This window comes from Saimiri boliviensis, chromosome 21 (assembly GCF_048565385.1).
Source record: "Saimiri boliviensis isolate mSaiBol1 chromosome 21, mSaiBol1.pri, whole genome shotgun sequence".
NCBI lineage: Eukaryota > Metazoa > Chordata > Mammalia > Primates > Cebidae > Saimiri > Saimiri boliviensis.
In genome coordinates, this window is record NC_133469.1 from 17,452,728 (window position 1) to 17,475,256 (window position 22,529).

The window sequence follows — 22,529 nt, forward strand, 5'->3', positions numbered from 1 at the left end:
CTCGAAGTCAGGAGAGAGAGGAGCACTCAGGTTTGGGAGCTGCTGCTGTCTGGCTCCAAGTCACTTATGTTCACAGGGCTCTCCATTGTATCAGCAAGGTTCTGAGTTATTTAGATTAAGAATTCCTTGGTCCAATGTCAATATAGTGTAGCAGGTTAGTGAACGTTTTGCAGGTGTCTTGACCAGACAAGGGCGAGAAAACTTTGAACCGAACCTGTGCATATGCAAGGACTAGAGCCGGTCTGCAAAGAGGAATCATCACACCATAAGGAAGTAACTGTGTCAGCTCAGGCCCATGTGCTGGACAAGAAAAGATTGGCAGTCCAAGAAGAATGTCAGCAGAGCTTGGTATCATTGAATGATGAGGAGGAACATGGACCAGGTCAGAATCAGGACGTGTTTTATTTTAGGTAAGCTACCTGGTATTAATTTCTGTTTCTTGCAACTAAACAACCCTAAGCAATGTATTAAAGGACCCAGAGTAGACAGACCCAGTAAGCAGCATGCCTTACCAATGCAGGCCTCCGGGGTCTCCAGAGACACAGAGCCAATAGGAGAGAGATACGTAGTATATCCTATACATAGTATATCCTATAGACATTAAAATGTATATCAATATGTAGAGATGGATAGTGATATATGTGTTGCTAGATCAATAGAGCTTAAGGAATTGGCTCCCACAGTTGTGGAGTTGGCAAGTCTGAAATTCACAGAGCAGGCCTGCAGGCTGGAAACTGAGGCAGGATTCTTATGTTGTCCTAAGGCAGTATTCCATCTTTTCTGGGAAAGCTTAGTGTTTGTTCTTATGGCCTTCAACTGATTAGATGAGGCCCACCCATATTATCAAGGGAAATCTCCTTTCCTTAAAATTAACTGACTGTACTTGTTAATTATTAGGTTGGTGCAAAAGTAACTGCAATACGTCTATAAAACACGTGCACAGCAATGGCTAGACTAGTAACTGACCAAGTAACTGGCCACCATAGCCTGGCCCATCTGATACATAAAAGTAACTATCAAAAGAAAAAAAAAAGTAACCGTCATAGGTGTCACGTACCCAGTGCTTACTGTGTGCCAGGCACTGTGCAAACCCTTCCACAAGCACTCTGCTCTTGCTTTTCCTCATCAACATATCTCACAAGTGCATCAGTGCCAGGACTTAGAATAGTGAAAGTGATTTGCCCAAGAAGACAGCCTAGTAAAGTCAGAGCTAGATATCTGTCTGGTCTGATTACCACTACACCAGACTGTCTTGCAAAGCTTCCATCTTAATAGTCTAAATTTAGCAATCTAAAAGAGTAATGGAGTGACCCAGAGACACTCAGCTTCTCAGGGTGGGCCTAGAACTCAGGTCTCCTGGCTCCTTGCCAGCTTTCTGGCTCATCGTCCAGCCGCACTGTTCTGGAAGATTCTGCACCCTATCCTCTGCAGGACTCACTTTCCAGAGAACTATTGGCTGCAAATTGTTGACTCCTAAGACAGCAAGCCCCATCCAGGGTAAGAGGTACTAACAGAACACTGAGCAGCAAGACCCAGGCTGCCGTTACCTTCTTGATAAATAGATGTGCTCAGAGTTTGTACCATGAAGCCACTTCACTGCGGAAACAACTTCATAATGAGACCCTTTCAGGACATCAGTATTGAAATTTCCTTGAACTGGGTCTGACATGGATCTGTCTGGTGACAGATCTATCTTTGTGGCAGTTTGTATTTTAGTGAAACTAAAGAGAATTTGCAGAGGGAGATAAGGCTTCCTAGGACTGCATGCATTTGTGAGGCATGCTGCTTACTGGGTCTGTCTGCTCTGGGTCTTGCAGTATATTGGCAAGAGTTGTTTAGTTGCAGGCGACAGAAACTAATAACAGGGAGCTTAAGTAAAATAAAAACAAAGAAAAACAAAGCAAATAATGGATGAGTTATCTTACTGAATCAAACTAGGACTTGGAAAATTAACACATAAGAAGACTGCAGTTAACCAGGACAGCTCTGGGCCCCTCTGCAGCAGTTCAGAAGCCTTCAGGGCATGGTTTGATATCACTGCAAGTCAATTCTGTGCTTCCCCAGTCTATTCCTATTCAAATTTCCAGAGTAAGAAACTAATTTGCTCAGCTTGGGTCAAGTGTCTAATCCTAAACAACCTACCCTTGTCAGGGGTGCAGCTAGGGCAGGCAGAATGCTCTGAGAGCAGCTTCTATGTAGAGGAGCAGGTTGCCCCCATAGAAAGGGGAATTGTTTTCCAGCAGGAATTAAGCTCCCAGCAGCAACTCCTGTAGTAACTGATTAAATAGTAACTTGAGGCTTATCTAGATAGAAACATCCATGTTAGATCTGTGTATGCACTGCATGCATATGTGTATGTGTCTTTTTATTTTGCCCATTCCCTTTACAGTTCAGCCCCGTCAGCCTTCTACTCAGTTTGTATAGCACTGTATTCTAAAATAATCAACTACAAATGCAGTCTGGGGCCCCAATGTAGAGAGCCTTGTCCTGAGACATTTATAAGAATGTTAAGCACCATGTGGGCAGAGTCTTTGGTTGTTCATTTCACCCTGTATCTTCAAGTGCCTGGCATATCATAGGTGCTGGGTGACTGCTGAGTAAGTAGCAACCACCCACCAGTACTGACACACCTTCCCCTCTGCCCCAGGGATTCCAAGGGCTTTGCTGTCTTGGTCCAAGGATATTCTTTAGATCTATATGTCCCACCCCCAATACCCAGAATCAATAGATACAGTACCCATCTTTCCAGAGGGAAAGGTAAAGAGCCTAGCTCTGCCCATATCTAATAAAGAACTGATATAAAACAGAGTGCTAGCTGACACTAGATGCCTGGCCACAGAAGGAGGGAATCTTGGATATTTGAAAACCAACATTGTTCAGGCAGACAATGCGGGAGAAGAAGCCAGGCCAGGACAGGCTGGCTCAAACCCCTGGCACTCAAACTCACTAAGTATAGCTCACTCACACTCTATCTTGCTGTCTGTCTTCCTTTACAAACCTCCTCTGGAATAGTGGTATGAGAACTGTATATTAATTATTTGGTATATAGTTAGCATGAGCACTGTGGTAAAGAGTGAACTGCAAATGATATTCAGGGGGTTCCAAAATGAACTTCCAGCCCATCCCAACCAATCTCTCTCTACTGGGAGCTGGTGAGATCCATTGGCCAAGAATGGTTTTAGGAAACTGTCCTTCTTCCAAACTGTCCTTATTCTGACCTGGTCCAGGTTCCCCCTCATCACTGACTAATACGAAGCCCTTCCGATGTCCTGTGTTCTTCTTGGACTGCCACTCTGTTTTGTCCCACACAGGCCTGTGCTAACTTAGTCACTTTCTTATGGTATGATTCCTCTTTGCACGCCAGCTCTGGTCTCTGCTCATGCACAGGCTCAAAATTTGGTTGAGTGGAGTGACTTTAATAAATGCGGCAATGGAGAGTTTTTTGTTTCGGGCAGGGGTCGCAGAGGGTGGTTTGAGATGGAGCCCCGCCGTGGCACCCAGGCTGGAGTGCAGTGGCACAACCTCGGCTCACTGCAACCTCTGCCTCCAGGGTTCAAGCGATTCTTCTGCCTCAGCCTCCAGAGTAGCTGGGCTACAGGCATGTGCCACTGGCATGTGCCACCGTGCCCAACTAACTTTTGTATTTTTAGTAGAAGCCGTTTCACCATATTGGCCAAGCTAATCTTGAACTCCAGACCTCGTGATCTGCCCCACCCAGGCTCCCAAAGTGCAGGGATTACAGGTGTGAGCCACTGCACTGGGCCTTCAGTGTAGTTTTATGGCCACAGAGGGCTGCTGCTTTGTTTTTCAAAATGCCTTACAAAGCCTACATTTTCCCCAAGAAAGGCTGCTTTCTCTATTCCAGAGATAGAAGCAGACAGTCCATGAAGACCTTGAAACCCAAAGGTCAGTGTCGAAGCAGGAGGCCGGAATGAATTCCTAGGTCCTGGCCAAAATAGATCACAGAAGATCCAAGCCAGGGAGCCATGATAGCAGTGCAGTATTATAGTGACCACTTGTCACAGCAGGCCTGCCCCTGGACAGGTATGTCAGGGGGTATTCGGTTACCTTGTTCCAGGAGGTGGATGTTATTGCCATCATTTTAGGGACAAGGGACCAGAGATAGGGAGGAGCTAAGTCGCTTTCCCAGGATGACAGGACTTACAAAGTGACCCTGCCGGGGTTCAAATCCGGCCTGTGTTCATTAAAAGCTTTATGCCATATGGCACTAGATGCTGGGCCACATACGGCCCTCCATGAGCCTTTCTCCCTAAGTGACAGCCACAGAGCTGGGAAATGGCCGACAAACCCAGACATGCAGAATTGGATCTCAGAGGAGCAGAGTGGAAGACCAGGCACCAAGGCACGACTTTGGTGAACTTTCCCAAGTGGTATACTAGGGCTCTGTCTTACTAGCGCTGGCTGCATAGGGTGTCTCTGCCTACTTTAAAGGCTTGGAGTCTGGAGAATTCAAGGAGTTGAGGAGTCTCTGAAAGTGGAACCTGAAAGTGCCCAGTTTGGTGATTCTCTCACTTGCTCTGGTGTGGCCAGTGGTGCAGTAGGAGTGATTGACCAGCCCAGAGAACCAAGCAGGCTGGGCTCTAACCCTTGTGGTCCTTGGAGACCTTCCTTCTATGCCTGACTCTGGCAGGAGCACACACTGAAAACGTGTGGAAGGTTCTCCCAGCCCCTCAGTCTGTCCTGCCCTCTGTGTATTCTCCAGGAAGATTGAGCTCTCTGTCTCGGAGACAGCAGATCCCACTCCAATCTGGGTTCCCCAGGTGGTGTTTGCCAAGCTGCTTGGGGCTCCCAGGACTCCAGTTTCCCCATCTTTTTTTTTCTTTGTCATTGTTTTTTTTTTGTTTTTTTTTTTTTTTGAGACAGAATCTATCTCTGTCGCCCAGGCTGGAGTGCAGTGGCATGATCCCAGCTCATGGCAACCTCTGCCTTCTAGGCTGAAGCGATTCCCATGCCTCAGCCTCCCAAGTAGTGGAGTCAGGGTTTCACCATGTTGGCCAGGCTGGTCTCGAACTCCTAACCTCAAGTGATCTGCCTGCCTCCACCTCCCAAAGGCTGGGATTACAGAAGTGAATCATCGTACCCAGCCCAGTTTCCCCATCTTTAATTGAGAGGCTGACTTGAGCTTTCTCTCCTTTGCCTCCCTGGGCCAATGACCACCCTGCCCTCAAGGCGGAAGACCCTGGCCTGGTGTCACAGGGTCTCTGTCTCTCTGCTTCTTCCCTTTTCAGGAAGTCTGTCATCCAGCTCGACCTTGCCAACACCAAGAAAGCGATGATTGTGCCTGCATTCGAGACACTGCGCTACCGGCTCTCTTTCCCCAAGTCGAAAGCGGAGTTGCTGTCAATGCTAGACATGGGGACCCTCTTCACATTCAGGTGAGTGGCTCTAGCTGCTGTACTCTAGGGGTGCTCAAAGGCCTTCTTTGTTGTGGGAAACTGAATGGCAAAGCTATTGACCCTGAAGGTTGTTGCTCGCCTTAGTCCACTGTGAGACCAGGAAAGCATCACTTTGTACAGACAGTGTCCTTGTGATCTCTGTCTTTTTCCCGTGCCAGTACATACCACGTCCTTTTTTTGTGCATGGATGACAGATGTTATATGTCTAGATGGAAGATTAGGCATATTTGGAGGACTGAAGGGTAGGAAGGTTTAGCTTATTTCTGTTTGTACTTGTTTCTAAACTCAGTTTAGGTCCCTGCTCCCATTTCCTGGCTCTGAATTCTCTCTTTTGTATGCCTGTCCATTGATTCATTTGGTAGGTGAGTTTCATTCTGTTAGCACCATGGTAGTAGTTTTCCTTTTTCTCTGTGGTATGGTGGTTTGTTATCTGAGCCCCTGAGGCCTGGGGGATGTGTAGCCATTGCGTCAACAACTTCAAGTCATCGAGGTGACTCCAGAGTTGCACACAGCACCTGTGGCAGCCAACTGTCCTGTTGCCCGAGTGACCACTTCAAACAGAATCCTGATTTTCCTTCTTTCCCAGGCCCCTGCATCCTGCAGGAGCTCCCCTGTCACCTATCCCGAGTGCCCCAGGAGTCTGTACCACTACACAGGTACAAACAAACAGATTCCATATCCTGGGGACAGGCTGCAGAATTACATATAGTGATCCAGAAGGACGTGGTATACTGCTAGGTGCCGTAACTTAGCAGTCTGAAGACAGGGCTAATGCTTCTGCCTGCTCCGGTTTTGTTTTTTGTTAATTGTTCTTATTTTGAGACAGAGCTTCACTCTTGTTGTCCAGGCTGGATTACAGTGGCACAGTTTCAGCCCACTGCAACCTTCACCTCCTGGGTTCAAGTGAGTTTCCTGGCTCAGCCTCCCAAGTAGCTGGGATTACAGGTGCCCACCACCACACACAGCTAAGTTTTATGTTTTTAGTAAAGACAGGTTTCACCATTTTGGCCAGGCTAGTCTCAAACTCCTGACCTCAGGTCATCCACTGGCCTCGGCCTTTCAAAGTGCTGAGATTACAGGTGTGAGCCACGTCACCCAGCCCTGCTCCAGTTTTAAAGTCAGGCTACTATTGTGAATGACATCAGATGGCCAACACTTCCTTTGAGCTAAAAAGCATACCCTTCTAGATCATTAGAATTTTATTGAAAAGACTGTAGTCAAAATAACTTGAGTTGATTGGGATCCAAGATGTCCTAGGAGGAGCAACTCTGGATTGCAGCTCCCAGCGAGAGAGAAGAGGGTAAGTGGTCACTGCATTTCCAGATGGATTTTTATTGCCCACAGACCAGGACATTCCTGGGTGAAGGAGCGCCATGGGTTCAGGTGCCATTTCAGCTGGCGACTGGAGCACCTGGGAGACACACTGACCAGTTCAATTGAAAAAAAGGGGACTGAACCAGGGAGCCAGGCCAGGAGATTCCTGGGCAAAAAAGCGCCACAAGTCTCCAGCACAGCTGTTTCAGCCGGCGCAGCGGGTCTCTGCACAAGAACTCACAGAAATCCGGATGCCATTTCAACTGGTGACTGGAACACCTGGAAGACAGAGTTAGTTGCCTGTTCAACTGAAAAAAAAAAGAAGGGGGTCTGAGGCAGGGAGCCAGGTGATCAGGCTCTGCCAGTCTCACCCCCACAAAGCCCAGCAACCTGAAATGCTCTGGCATGAGAGTTTCACAGTAAGCACAGCTGAACCTGGGATGGTCCAGCTCTGGGGGGGAGGGGTGTCCCCCATTACAGAGGCAGTTCTAAATATGCCCCTATAAACAGGATTGCAGGGAAGTTCACATGGCAGCTGGGCAGAGCCCACTGCTCAGCAATGCCTCTGCTGGCAGACTGACTAGGCTGCCTCCTTGCTGGGCAGGGCATCCCTGAAAAAAGGCAGCAGCATGACAGAAACTTTATTTATAAGCCCAACCTTCCTGGGACAGAGCACCTGGGGGAAAAAAATAGCGGTTAGGAGTTCTGCTGCAGCAGACTTAAATGTATCTGCACAGCAGCTCTGAATGGAACAATGGAGCTCACAGCTCAACACCTGAGCTCCTGTAAGGGACAAACTGCCTCCTCAAGCAGCTCCCCAACCCCCATATATCCAAGAGTCACCTCATAAAGGAGAACTTAGGCTACATCAGGCAGATATCCTTCTGGGACAAAGATAGCAGAATAAGAAACTGGCAGCAACCCTTACTGTTCTGCAACTGCTGCAGGCGATCCCCAGGCAAGCAAGGTCTGGAGTGGACCTCCAGCAGTCCTACAGTAGAGGGGCATGACTGTTAGAAGGAATACTAAGAAAACAGAAAAAACTTCATCATCAACAAACAGGATGTCCACTCAGAGACTCCATCTGAAAGTCACCAACGACAAAGACCACAGGTAAATAAATCCACAAAGAAGGAAAGAAACCAGCGCAAAAAGCTTGAAAACACCCGAAACCAGAACGTCTCTCCTCCTCCAAGGGAACAAGGCTGGACGAGAATGAGTCTGATGAACTGACAGAGATAGGCTTCAGAAGGAGGGCAGTAACAAACTTCTCTGAGCTAAAAGAAGAACATGTTCTAACCCGATGCAAAGACAGACACTAAGAACCTTGAAAAAAAGTTTGACAAAATGCTGATGAGAATAAACAAACAGCTTAGAAAGGAATATAAATATTTGATGGAGCTGAAAAACACAAGAACTTCGTGAATAATACACAAGTTTCAACAGCCGAATCGACCAAGCAGAAGAAAGTATATCAGAGACTGAAGATCAACTCAATGAAATAAAACGAGAAGGCAAGATTGGAGAAAAAAGAATAAAAAGAAATGAACAAAAAGCCTCCAAGAAGTATGGGATTATGTGAAAAGACCTAATCTACATTTGATGGGTGTACCTGAATGTGACAGAGAGAATGAATCCAAGCTGGAAAACACTCTTCAGGATAGTATCCAGGAAAACTTCCCCAACCTAGAAAGGCAAACCAGTATTCAAGTCCAGGAAATACAGAGAACACCACAAAGATATCCCTCAAGAAGAGCAACCCCAAGGCAAATAATGGTCAGATTCACCAAGGTTGAAGTGAAGGAGAAAATGCTAAGGGCAGCCAAGAGAAAGGTCAGGTTACCCACAAAGGGAAGCCCATCGGACTCACAGCAGAACTCTCGGCAGAAACCCTACAAGCCAGAAGAGAGTGGAGACCAATATTCAACATCCTTAAAGAAAAGAACTTTCAACCTATTAATTTCATATCCAGCCAAACTAAGATTCATAAGTGAAGGAGAAAGAAAATCCTTTATATACAAGGATTTCATTGCTCAGAGATTTCATTACCACCAGTCCTCCTTTACAGGAGCTCCTGAAAGACTAAACATAGAAAGGAACCAGTACCAGCCACTCCAAAAACATACCAAATGGTAAAGAGCATAGATGCAATGAAGAAACTTGTCAACTAATGGGCAAAACAAACAGCTAGCATCAAAATGGCAGGATCAAATTCTCACATAACAGTATTAACCTTAAATGTAAATGGGCTACATGCCCCAATCAAAAGACACAGATTGGCAACTTGGATAAAACATCAAAACCCATCAGTGTGCTGTATCCAGGAAACCCATGTCACATGCAAGGATATACACAGGCTCAAAATAAAGAGATGGAGGAAGATTTACCAAGCAAATGGAGAGTTAAAAAAAAAAAAAAGCAGGAGTTGCAATCCTAGTCTCTGTAAAATAGACTGTAAACCAACAAAGATCAAAAGAGACAAAGAAGGACATTACATAATGGTAAAAGGATCAATGCAATAAGAAGAGCTAATGATCCTAAATATATACACACCCAATACTAGCACACCCAGGTACATAAAGCAAGTTCTTAATGACCTACAAAGAGACTCAGACTCCACACAATAATAGTGGGAGACTTCAACGAGACAGAAAATTCACAAGGACATCCAGGACTTGAACTCCAGACCTGGACCAAGTAAACCTAATAGACATTTACAGAACTCTCCATCCCAAATCCACAGAATATACATTCTTCTCAGCAACACATCACACCTACTCTAAAACTGACCACATAATTGGAAGTAAATCACTCCTCAGCAAATGCAAAAGAATGGAAATCATAACAGTCTCTCAGACCACAGTGCAATCAAATTAGAACTCAGAATTCAAAAACTAAGAACTGCACAGCTTCATGGAAACTGAACAACTGGCTCTTGAATGTTGACTGGATAAACAATGAAATGAAGGTAGAAATAAAGATGTTCTTCGAAACCAACAAGAATGAAGACACAACATACCAGAATCTCTGGGACACATTTAAAGCAGTGTCTAGAGGAAAATATATAGCAATAAAGGCTCACATGAGAAGCAAGGAAAGATCTGAAATCAACACCCTATCGTCAAAATTGAAAGAGCTAGGGGGCAAGATCAAAAAAACTCAAAAGCGAGCAGAAGACAAGAAATAACTAAGATCACAGCTGAACAGGAGATAGAGACACAAAAAAATCCTTCAAAAAAATCAATAAATCCAGGAGCTGTTTTTTTTTTTAAAGATCAACAAAATAGACCACTAAGACAGATTAATAAAAAAGAAAGGAGAGAATAATCAAATAGATGCAATAAAAAGCAATAAAGGGGATATCACCACAGATTCCACAGAAATACAAGCCACCATCAGAGGTAACTAGAAACAACTCTATGCACATAAACCAGTAAACCTGGAAGAAATGGGTAACTTCCTGGACACTTGCATTCTCCGTAGCCTAAGCCAGGAAGAAGTCAAAACCTTGAAGAGACCAATAACAAGGGCTGAAGTTGAGGTAGCGATTAATAGCTTTCCAACCAGAAAAAGCCCAGGTCCAGATGGGTTCACGGCTGAATTCTACCAGACATACAAAGAAGAGCTGGTACCATTCCTTCTGAAACTATTCCAAACAATCCAAAAAGAATGAATCCTTCCCAAATCATTCATCCTCGTACCAAAACCCAGTAGAGACTCAACAAGAAAAGAAAACCTTAGGCCAATATCCATGATGAACATAGATGCAAAAATCTTCAATAAAATACTGGCAAACCGATTGTAACAGCACATCAAAAAGCTTATCCATCACAATCAAGTAGGCTTCATCACGGGGATGCATGTCTGGTTCAACATATGCACGTCTATAAACATAATTCACCACATAAACAGAATCAAAGACAGAAACCCTATGATTATCTCAATAGATGGAGAGAAGGCCTTTGACAAAATTCAGCAGCCCTTCATGCTAAAAACTCAATAAACTAGGTATCGACGGAATGTATCTGAAAATAATAAAAGCTATTTATGACAAACCCACAGCCAATATCACACACCAAATGGGCAAAAACTAGAAGCATTCCCTTTGAAATCTGGCGCTAGACAAGGATGCCCTCTCTCACCACTCCTGTTCAATATAGTATTGGAAGTTCTAGCCAGAGCCATCAGACAGAAAAAAGAAATAAAGGGTATTCAGTTAGGAAAGGAGGAAGTCAAATTGTCTCTATTTGCAGACAACAAGAGTATATATTTAGAAGACCCCATCATCTCAGCCCAGAATCTCCTGAAACTGATAAGCAACTTCAGCAAAGTCTCAAAATCAATGTGCAAAAATCACAAGCATTCCTATACACCAATAACAGACTTTAAGAGAGCCTAATCAAGAATGAACTGCCATTCACAATTGCTACAAAGAGAATAAAATAGCTAGGAATACAACTAACAAAGGATGTAAAGGACCTCTTCACGGAGAACTACAAACCACTGCTCAATGAAATAAGAGAGGACACAAACAGATGGAGAAACAGTCCATGCTCATGGTTAGGAAGAATCAGTATTGTGCATGTGGCCATACTGCCCAAAGTAATTTATAGATTCAACGCTATCCCCATCAAGCTACCAATGACGTTCTTCACAGAACTGGAAAAAACCACCTTAAACTTCATATGGAACCAAAAGAGAGCCCGCATAGCCAAGTCAATTCTAAGCAAAAATAAAGTTGGAGTCATCACGCTACCTGACTTCAAACTATACTACAAGGCTACGGTAATCAAATAGCATGGTACTGGTACCAAAACAGAGATATAGACCAGTGGAACAGAACCACAGCCTTGGAGGCAGCACCACACATCTACAGCCATCTGATCTTTGACAAACCTCACAGAAACAAGCAATGGGGAAAGGATTCCCTGTTTAGTAAATGGTGTTGGAAAACTGGCTGGCCATGTGCAGAAAGCAGAAACTGGACCCCTTCCTGACACTTTACACTAAAATTAACTCCACATGGATTAAAGACTTAAATATAAGACCTAACCCTTCATAACCCTAGAAGAAAACCTAGGCAAAACCATTCAGGACATAGGCATAGGCAAGGACTTCATGACTAAAACACCAAAAGCATTGGCAACAAAAGCCAAAATAGACAAATGGGACCTAATTAAACTCCAGAGCTTCTGCACAGTAAAAGCAACAATCATTAGAGCGAATCGGCAACCAACAGAATGGGAAAAAAATTTTGAGATCTACCCATCTGACAAAGGGCTAATATCCAGAATCTACAAAGAACTATAACAGATTTATAAGAAAAAAAAAATCCCATTTAAAAGTGGGCAAAGGATATGAAGAGACAATTGTCAAAAGAAGACATATATGAGGCCAACAAACATATGAAAAAATGCTCATCATCACTGGTCGTTAGAGAAATGCAAATCAAAACTACACTGAGATACCATCTCATGCCAGTTAGAATGGTGATCATTAAAAAATCTGGAGAGGATGTGGAGTAATAACACTTTTACACTGTTGGTGGGAGTGTAAATTAGTTCACCCATTGTGGAAGACAGTGTGGCGATTCCTCAAGGACCTAGAAATAGAAATTCCATTTGACCCTGATATCCCATTACTGGGTATATATCCAAAGGATTATAAATTGTTCTATTATAAGGACACATGCACATGAATGTTCATTGCAGCAGTGTTTACAATAGCAAAGACTTGGAACCAACCCAAATGCCCATCAATGACAGACTGGATGGGGAAAATGTGGGATATATACACCATGGAATACTATGCAGCCATAAAAAAATGATGATTTTGTGTCCTTTGTAGGGTCATGGATGAACCTGGAAATTATCATTCTCAGCAAACTGACACAAGAACAGAAAATCAAACACCACATGTTCTTACTCATAGGCGGCTATTGAACAATCAGGACACATGGACACAGAGAGGGGAGCATCACATACTGGGGTCTGTCAGGCGAGGGACAGCAGGGGGTGAGGAGTTGGGGAGTGATAACATGGGGAGAAATCCCAGATATAGATGATGGGGAGGAAGGCAGCAAACCACATTGCCATGTATGTACCTATGCAACCATCTTGCATATTCTTAACATGTATCCCCAAAAACCTAAAACAATATATATTAAAATAACTTGGGTTTGACACCATGATTAAGTTTCTAGAAATTTCTATAAAATTTCCTCAAGTAAACTTGTCTTGGGAAAACAACTTTATGAGGTGGATTGTTCAACAGTTCAGAGGTTATCAATTTTCACATTTTTTACAGATGAAGAAACTGAGGAATAGGGAGGTCCTAGCAGAGCCAGGACTCAAACTCCAGCCTTCTTCCTCTATAAGGAATTCTGGAAAGTGACCTGGAAGAGTTAGTACCCATCCCCCACCCAACCCAAGCCTTCCTTCTTTTCTGAAAGAAATAACTACCACTTATTGCATGCTTAGCATGTGGCAGGCACTGTAATTACATAACTAATTCTCATAATAAATCTCTTTGACAGACACTATTATCCCCATTGCACAGATAATGAAACTGCAGCTCTGGGAAATTTTAATAATTTGCCCAATGACACACAGCCAGTACATACTAAAGCCTGGATTCGGCCCAGGTCTGAGGAACCACAGAGGAACCTTGAAATATTCCTGCAGAACTCAGGGGCCTGGGGAAGAAGGAAAATCAGGATTCTATTTGCAAAGGTCACTTGGGCTACAGGAACACTGGCTGTCACATGTGCTGGGTGCAACTCTGGAGTCACCTTGATGACTTGAAGTTGTTGACACAATGGCTACACATCCCCCAGGCCTCAGGGGCTCAGAGAACAGACCACTCATACCACAAAGAAAAAGCAAAACCATCACCATGGTGCTGCTAGAATAAAACCCACCTACCAAATGAATGAATGGACAAGCACACAAAAGAGAGAGTGTGTTCTTAGTCAGAATACCATCTGGCTACTGATTGAGCCCTGTTTTTTTTGGTTTGTTTGTTTGTTTGTTTGTTTTAAAACCAGTCTTGCAAGATGCAGCGTAAAAACTTGCTCCTCAGAATTTAGACTTTCAGATCAAACCTTAGTCCAAGTCTCCCACAGATGCCCTAGTCTGATGGCTGAGCACCTGACACATTTCCAAAGCATCCTTCCTTCCATGTTCTTGCCATGGGAACCAATAACTCATTTCACAGCCACATTTGTGGCCGCAGAAGTTGGAGTGTGGCCTGCTGTGTCCATGATGGCTGCTCTGGCCACTTGCAAGCCATCATGCCAAGTGCTAAATTAGAGACCTTGTGTCTGAGAAACTGTTGTCACCGCGTCTCCAAATAATGAACTCTTAAGCCTCTGAGCAGCTGACACCTGCTCCGTACCACACCCAGAATGAGAAAGCATCCACACCTTTACAAGTCCTCCAGGGCAGTGGCTCTAGGATGTGGTCCCTGGACCAGTAGCTTCGACATCACTTAGGAACTTGTTAGAAATGCAGAGGCTCAAGCCTAACCCAGACCACCTGCATCAGAAACTCTGGAATTAGAACCAGTCTTTCAGATCATTCTAATGCATAGTCAAGTTTGAGAACCACTGCTCAAAGGAAAGTGCCCTGAATCTCTTCTCCCCAGTAGCATCCTGTAAGGTGTACCTAGGAAGTCTCTCTCATCATCTCATCCCTTTTATAGCAGGTAAGGAGGCTACCTGACATTGCTTGTCTCAGACAGCAAGCCTCAAAGTCCGGTGTCTACTGGCCTGGCAATAGATTCCTCATCTCATTCACAGGCTGGGGCTTGTTTTAACAATGGGTTCATTCTAACATTACTATACCCTGTGCTACCCAGCCATTCAGCAGGCCGTCAGTGTCCAGGCTGAACTGATCAAAGCTGCCTCCTCAGTCAGATGAATAGAACTAACCCAGCTGTCCCTACATTCCCGTTCTTTTTCCTTCTTCTTAATTGTCCAAGAGTTCAGATTCTAAAGATGGATGACCAATAGCATGGCTGTCAATATCACTGAGAGCAAGACCACTAGGAATTGACATCATATCTGGGAAACAGGAGAAGTAAAAGAGAATTTTCTCTTTCTCCTTTTTGAATAATTACTATACATCAGAAACTGCTCTGAGTACTGTATGTGAATTAAGTCACATAATCATCATAAATCTGGGAAATAGATATTGCCATGTCTGTTTTGCCAAGAGAATGAAACAAAGGTGCCAAGTAGCTAATGGATCCATACCTGCTGAATGACAGAATTCAAACCCAGGCAGGCTGCCTCCAGAACCATTGTTTTTAACCACATTGTTAAAGTAGCATTTGTTGACTTCCTGTTAAATGCTGATACTGTGCCAGGCTCTTTACATTTTCTCATTTAAGCTCCTTGGCAGCTCAACCAGATAGGTATTATTTTCCCCAGCTAACACAAAAGGAAATTAATGCCTAGTTAAAGCAGTGTGTTCTGCAAGGTCTTCAGCTCCTAAGTGGCAAAGGTAGGATTTGCCCCCTGGCCTGATGGCTTCATTGTGCCATGCTTTAAACCTCCATCAGCTGTGCTGGTCCAGTTCTGTCAAAGGCATCAGGTGTCAAGACTGCCCGATCAGCAAGTTCACAAATGGAAAAGCAACTGCTTCTGGGCCTAATTTTTGGATCATACCCAAGATTGACATCCCTCGCAATATCCCTTTTCCACACTCCATTAAAATGGCATTGCTTCACCTTTCATTTTTCTTCCATTTAAGTGGCTTTGGTTTTGATGGAAGTTGCTGTGTTGACAGAGCTGAGGTTCAAGTCCCTGCCCTACCCCAGCCTGGCCATCATACCCAACAGCACAGCTTAATCAAAGCCCACCTACTGTGGCTAGTGCCTGTTCAGCCACACTGGCCAGTTCCCTTAGGGTTTGCAGGGAGTCCAGCCTCAGTGGTGGAAGAGCAAAAGAAAGAAGCATCTGCATTCCCTGCTCTCACTTAGCACCTCGCATGCTTTGGGGAGCCTGCCTAAAGAATGAGATGGAACCCAGGACTTCCACTTCCTCTCTGCCTGCAGCTAAGTTCTTGGGTTCCCAACCTTCTATCCTGTTTTCATGTCATGAAACTTTTCTTTCCAGCTCTGGATACTCCTTTTCCTAACCCTTCTCTTGGGCCCTGTCTACTCCTTCACTAGACACCCAGCTTTCTGCCATCTCTCTGTATTGCCATCCCAGGGGCCCATCTCAGGGGCCTCTCATGTTGTTAGGTTACTCATTAATTAATTAATTCAGTTTAGTGCACAATTGTTGAATACGCGTTCAATAGGCCAGGAAGTGTGGGGGGACAGGGACATATAAGAGAGGTGACCCAGAAAGTGCTTCAGGAGGCTCCTGGCCCTTGAACGAGGCTTCCTGGGTTTGAATCGCAACTCCACCACTTACTGCTTGTACTTTGACATTTGGTAAGTTATGAGAATTTAAAATAATTTATCTGTCTATGTGTGTGTGTGTGTGTGTGTGTGTGTGTGTGAGAGAGAGAGAGAGAGAGAGAGAGAGAGAGAGATTTAAAATAGTCCCAGTACTATTTAACAGTAAGTGGTTAACTAATATTAGCTGCTGCATATTGTGGTTATATGATTATATTCATGTTTTACTCCTGTATAACAAATTACCACAAACATAGCAGCTTGAAGATTTGTGATCTCACTCTCTAGAGATCAGAGAACCAGGCATGGAATGACTGGATTCTCTCCTCAGGATTTCACTGGGCTGAAATCAAGGACTCTGCACACCTTCAGTTCTCTTCCAGATCTCTGGTGGTTGGCAGAAGTCGTTTCATTTGTAGACCTAAGGGCCCACTTTTCTGCTGGCTTTTGACCAGGGACTGCTCTCCTAGAGTCTAGTTATTTGCCATTTGGCCCCCATAGGCAGCTCCCAACATAGCTGCTTGCTTTCTTCCAGACCTAGGTCTAAAGGGTCACGTGATTCAGTCATCTCCCATTTTCACACAAGGTAAACTAAGTAACCTTATTTATATCCACAACAATCCCTTCTGCCAAATAATGTAACATAATCCCAAGAGCGATCACATACATACTCACAGGTTCTGCCCCAAAAGGGAGAACACTATACAGGGTGAGGGTCATGGGAGACGATCTTATACTCCTGCCTACCATAGTGGCCTCTGGCAGCAATAACTCTATACAAGCTGACCTGCATTTGGTTCCTGAGAAATGATATGGAGCCCTCCAAGAGTTCTTTTCATAGTGAGAATCTCCTCATTAGTGAAGCATGCAGACAGCAGACTGGATTAGGGTTTCTGGTAGCTGCTGCCACAAAATACTACAAACTGGATGGCTTAACACAATAGAAATTTGGAGGCCAAAGTCCAATATCAAGCTGTCAGTAAGTCCATACTTTTTCCCTGGGGTCTTAGGCCTCTTTCTGGTGACTGCCAGCGGTGTTTGGCAATCTTTGATTTATAGATGCATCCATCATTCCAATCTCTGCCAATATCTATACATGGTATTCTTGCTGTGTGTCTCTGTCTAAATTTTCCCCTTCTTGTAAGGACTCCAGTCATTGGATTAGTGCCCACCCCACATCCACTGTGATCTCATCACAACCTCATTACATTACGTCTGCAAAGACCCTGATTCCAAATAGGTCCCATTCACAGGTACTAGGGGTTAGGACTTCAGTGTAGCTTTTGGGAAAGAGACAATTTAACTCCCCTGAGGAGTGCATCAGTGTATACCTCTTCTCCACATCAGGTGCATTTCGAGAGCTTGGCTTCCTTCCCTCCACCCAAAGGCTTTTCTCCATGTGTCTCAGGTACCACGTCTGGACGAAAGGCCATGCACCCACAAACTTCGCCAAGTGGCGGACCGCCACCACGCCTTACCGGGTCGAGTGGGAGGCCGATTTTGAGCCGTATGTTGTCGTGAAACGTGACTGCCCGGAGTATGACCGGAGGTTTGTAGGCTTTGGCTGGAACAAAGTGGCTCATATCATGGAACTGGATGTGCAGGTGAGAAGAACGGAGTTTCCACCTGGTGCTGTCAATGGGAGAAGAGGCCCAGATTAGAGCTTAAGGGATCCTTGGAGACAAGAAACCAAAGATATGCTCAGGGACCAGTGGTAGCACTGATCCTCGGGGATCTTGATCCCAAGCCATTGCTCCTTCCTCAACCCTTGGGTGAGAATTGGGTTCTTGGTCAGGACCCAGGTAAACGTGAGTTTCCTGTGACAAACCATTTCACCTCCTCATCCTCACCCAACCTAATGATGAAGACAAAGTGACCATTCATTACTTGGTCTTTGAGTCACGTAACTGACACAAAGCATCCTTAGAGTTAAGATGCAGCTAATTATACCAGCCTTTACTAATAGAGTGGTGACTTTGAGACTTACTGAGCTCCTACTTCAAAATAAATCTACAGAATTCTAATAAGTGACACCAAGGATCAGCAAACTTTTTCTGTAAAGGACCAGATAGTGTTTGAATTTTATGGGACCTACAGGTCTTTTCAACTACGCAACTCTGCCATTGTAGTTCAGTCTGAGACATTCTTTAAACAAATGAATGTGGCTGTTTCAGTAAAACTTTATTTACGGAAACATGAAATGGACCAGACATGCTGTAATTTTTCAACCCCTTTGTTAAACAAAAGCAAAGCTGCTCTGGTTAAATTAGAAGAAAGGTTCCTGGGTCCCTCCATCCCCAGTCTTTTTTCTTTTTCTTGGTTTTTTTTTTTTTTTTTTTTTTGGTGTGCTCTTCTTCTCCAAGGCATCTCCTCCTGGTGCACAGTGCAAATATTTTTCAACAAGAGCATCTTCAATTCAGAAAAAGCTAAGGTTGGATGCTGAGTGCTGGTGAGCAGTTCATGAAAATCACCAAAACTTTTATTTCAATAGTTCGAGTATGTTTGAGAGCAGTCCCAGGTGATAGAGAAGCACTGGGGCCGAGAACCACTGATGTAGATAGAAGATTACAGACTCATGTCCATGTTTAACAAGGCCATCGGTATCCATATTTTGATAATACTTTGGGCAGAGTGCTACTCCTAGACAGCCAGGTTCAGTCTGCTTCCGCTTCTGCTTGAAAGAAAAGGAATGTAATGTTCGTGCATCCAGCAGTTTTGTGAGGTGAACTGGTTCAAAGAAAGTTAATTTTTCCAGAGGGGGAATGGCCTTGATCCTAGAGCTTAAGGAATCCTTGGAGACAAGGAAGCAGAGAGCTAAGAGGGAACAAGACATGCTCAAGGACCAGTGGTAATACTGATCCTCAGGGCTCTGGATCCCAAACCACTGCTCCTTCCTCAACCCTTGGGTCTCATGGTCTCACTTGGGCCATGAGACCTGGACTTTGTTTTAGATAGTTTGGACAGAATTCTTGAAAATACATTGCATATTTTCTTTTCTTTGCCAATCACATGTCCCAAACATAATCTTACCCTTTCCAGTACCTTAAGGAAATAATGAGTGCACACCTTCCAGGTAATAACAGCCAAACCCATGGGGCTAGTGCAGTTGGTGGGGCTCTTTGTCCCTCCATTAAATATGTCCCAGACAATTCAGCTCTGGGAGATCTTGCATTTTTTTTTTTCATGGTTTTTCTCAATTCATTCCTCACCAGCAACTGTCTTTTCTTGCTGCTGTTATATTGCTCTACCTGTTAGTAGCCAACTTTCCTCATCTCAATTTTCCCAGGGTTTATTCTTATCTGCTCTGGACTGGGAAACTGGATAACCAAAGCTTATTAGACAGTATGTCCAAAATCAGAGTAAACAGATGTGAGTGAAAGTGTGCTGAGTTCTCTAAGCAATATGACCTAAATCTGGGTCACCTGTTTTGGCTATTCAGAGGCCTTTTATTTTTGGCCTGTGTATTAAGCTATATTCTGCCAAGTTGAGAATACTGGGTGATAATGTAACCTGTGATAAGGATGTGTCAGGGAGAGGTTTGTTCTTGGTGAGCTTAGGTCCAGTGAAGCATTTGTTTTTATTTCATCTTGCCTTTCATTCTTTTTTTGTACCCTCTCTTGCACTTATCTGTTGAGGCCGTCAGATCGCATCAAGTCCTATGAGGAGTCATAAACAGATGTCAGTTAATCGAGCAAGAGAATATTCCATGGCGTGTGTCATCCTAGAGTGTCGACGTGGGTGTGAGCTCACATCTATCCATCAAAAACCTATTCTAGGCCACGAGCTTGGCTCAGCACTGTTCATGTGTCATTGGCTTCACTGTCATGGTCATCCTTCAAGGATATTATTACTTTCACCTTATAGATGAGAACATAAAGGCTCAGAGAAGCCAGTTATCTGGTCCAAGGTCATGGAGACAGCCCTGAATTGTCCCACTCCAAAGCTCTTGTGCTGTCCATGTGCCACCTGCTTGTGGGTGCCATTATCAAGTCATTCATTCACTAGCCATTCAGTCATTTGCTTGGGCCTTCATCGTGCATGACCCCGGGCTCTGGCAGGTTCTCATGCTGCTCTTGTCTTCTTCCAGGAGTATGAATTCATTGTGCTGCCCAACGCCTACATGATCCACATGCCTCATGCCCCCAGCTTCGACATTACTAAGTTCCGTTCCAACAAGCAATACCGCATCTGTCTCAAAACCCTCAAGGAAGAGTTTCAGCAGGACATGTCCCGCCGCTATGGCTTTGCTGCCCTGAAATATCTCACAGCCGAGAACAACAGCTAGCACCAAGAAGCCCACCACTAGGGAGAGACCTGCTGCAGGGAAGTGCCACTCGCTGTTCGGGGCCCAACCTTCAAATTCAAAATTGAGCCATGCTTTTTTGGTTTGTTTTTATTTATCTCTTTGGCCCAGCCAAGCTGCCCTCACTACAGAGACCTTGGACGAGGATCCAGCCAGTCCCTCTCTGCCCCACAACCCTGCATCCTGCATTCCCAGAGAGTAGATAATGCAGCCCAGCTAGATGAGTCTCTTCAAGAATGGGAAATCAGAGGGTGAGGAGTAAAAAGATTAACATCTTACTGCAGAGCCACAGATCAAGGCAGGGCTTTAGGATGTTCTGGTTGCTTTTTAATAATTAGGCTTCCCATCATCACTGCGGAGAAAGGGAAGTCAAGGTGCTTGGGTGAATAAAAGCAAAATTGTCGTTATTTAGTGGAAACGTTCCCCTTTGCCCTGCACCGTTGCTGGGCATTCAAATGGAGTTATGAACCAACCATTTGGAAAAACCCAACGGGGACATTGTAGCCAGAGGGTCCTGGAGGTAGGGTTGGTTTCCTTATCCCCAAAGTCACTCTTTTTTTTTTTCCTTGGGGGTTTAAATGTTTGCTTATTTTGGGGGCTGGCAATCCAAAATAGAATATCTGATCCTTTAAGGCTCTAAAGGAAAATCAGCTGCCTCTGTCAGCAGTGGCCCAAGAAGGAGGTCAAGTGTCTTCGGCCAATATTTAAACTCGGGAAGCTTCCTTCAGGATGATCACCGAGGCTCCCATGACTTTGAATTCCCTACTGTCCAGAGTCCAGGGGCTACGATGGGGACTGTGGAATCACGAGGGCTGACTGTTTCACACCGGTCCCATTTTCTATTGGCAGTGACTGATGCATGGGAAAGGGCTTTGAAGGAACTAGAATGCACACGTAAGGTACGAACCTCTCCGGCGTTTAGAAGAACTTTAGTAATTCATGCGAGCCCAGTTCTGAAGATTCATGTGTCCATCTGGAGACCTCCAAGAAGAACGTCATTGGGTTCCTCTGGTTCTTGCCTGCTTCACTGTGGATGGAACGAGGTGACAAACCTCAGTCTCCCTTTGGGACCTGTCCAAGGGTAGGCAACCACCTTCACCTTCACGCAGACTGAGGAGACACTGGACTTTTTACCCATTTTCTTTAATCTTCAATATTAATGTTGTGTTTACACTGATGAGAACAAGAGTTAATGCCCTATCCTCTGCTGGGCTGTTTGTATTGAGTTGCAATGTGACCAGCGAAAGCTGCATTTAATAAATGAAAGTACAGACTCTTTCTTCCCCATTCCCCTCCCACTCTTGCAAGAAGCCACGGAGACACACCTCAGCATGAGAGCTAAATTGCGATCGGTAAACAGCAACTTCATGCTTTCTGTTCTCCCGTTCTATTTTTCCTCATCATTTAAGCTTTAACCTTTCTCTTCCTTTTGCCTGAAGTTAGATCTCACTCTGTCCTCTAACAATCTTCTTGTTTTCCATTCAGCATCTTTCTCAACACTGGGGCCAGATGTGGTCTTCTACCAGATGTAGGCTAGCAGGGTAAACCCTAGTAATCAACTGTGACAGGAACATCCCATCCTTGGGCCTGGTAGTCATGTGAGAACCCATAGCAATTGGGTTTGTAAGATCACTCAATGTGTTATATGCTCAAGTGAACATTTCACTGAAATTTATACAAGAATTAGGCCTAATTTTTGCATAGATATAGCTAGGCTTATGAATATATGTGTGTGTGTATAGAGAGAGAGAGACAATACATGTATATAGCATATATATAGCATTTATAAATAAAAGCTGGCATATATGTATAAAGCAGAACAAAAAAAATTTTTCAAAATACATGTCAAAGTCCAGTTTCTTCAGTGGTGTGCTGGGCTAGCTTCTACATGCTTAAAAGACCTTTATAGGCATATGTCTTCCCAGTTTCCACCTTCCGTGATCCCCCCTCCTTATCCCCAAGAGCCAGTTGTTAAATACTTGCCAGCAGCATATCATTGACTTTTTCTCTCCCCTGGGTACATGCAGACACAGACAGATACACAGACACAGAGGCACTAATTTCTCCTCCTTCCCTAGAGAGGACCATTA

At 44.4% G+C, this 22,529-nt stretch overlaps 1 protein-coding gene across 4 annotated transcripts in view; it reads left to right on the forward strand.

Moving 5' to 3' along the window:
* Nucleotides 1–21,719, forward strand: part of LARGE1 (LARGE xylosyl- and glucuronyltransferase 1) — a 616,984-nt gene extending 595,265 nt beyond the window's left edge. For all 4 annotated transcript variants that reach the window (XM_074390818.1, XM_039463163.2, XM_074390817.1 and 1 more), the window contains 3 exons: nt 5,250–5,396; nt 17,545–17,740; nt 20,224–21,719. In XM_074390818.1, the coding sequence (XP_074246919.1) occupies nt 5,250–5,396; nt 17,545–17,740; nt 20,224–20,421 (541 nt within the window). In that variant the 3' untranslated portion in view covers nt 20,422–21,719. The remainder of the gene's footprint in view (nt 1–5,249; nt 5,397–17,544; nt 17,741–20,223) is intronic.
* Nucleotides 21,720–22,529: the final 810 nt, after the last annotated feature.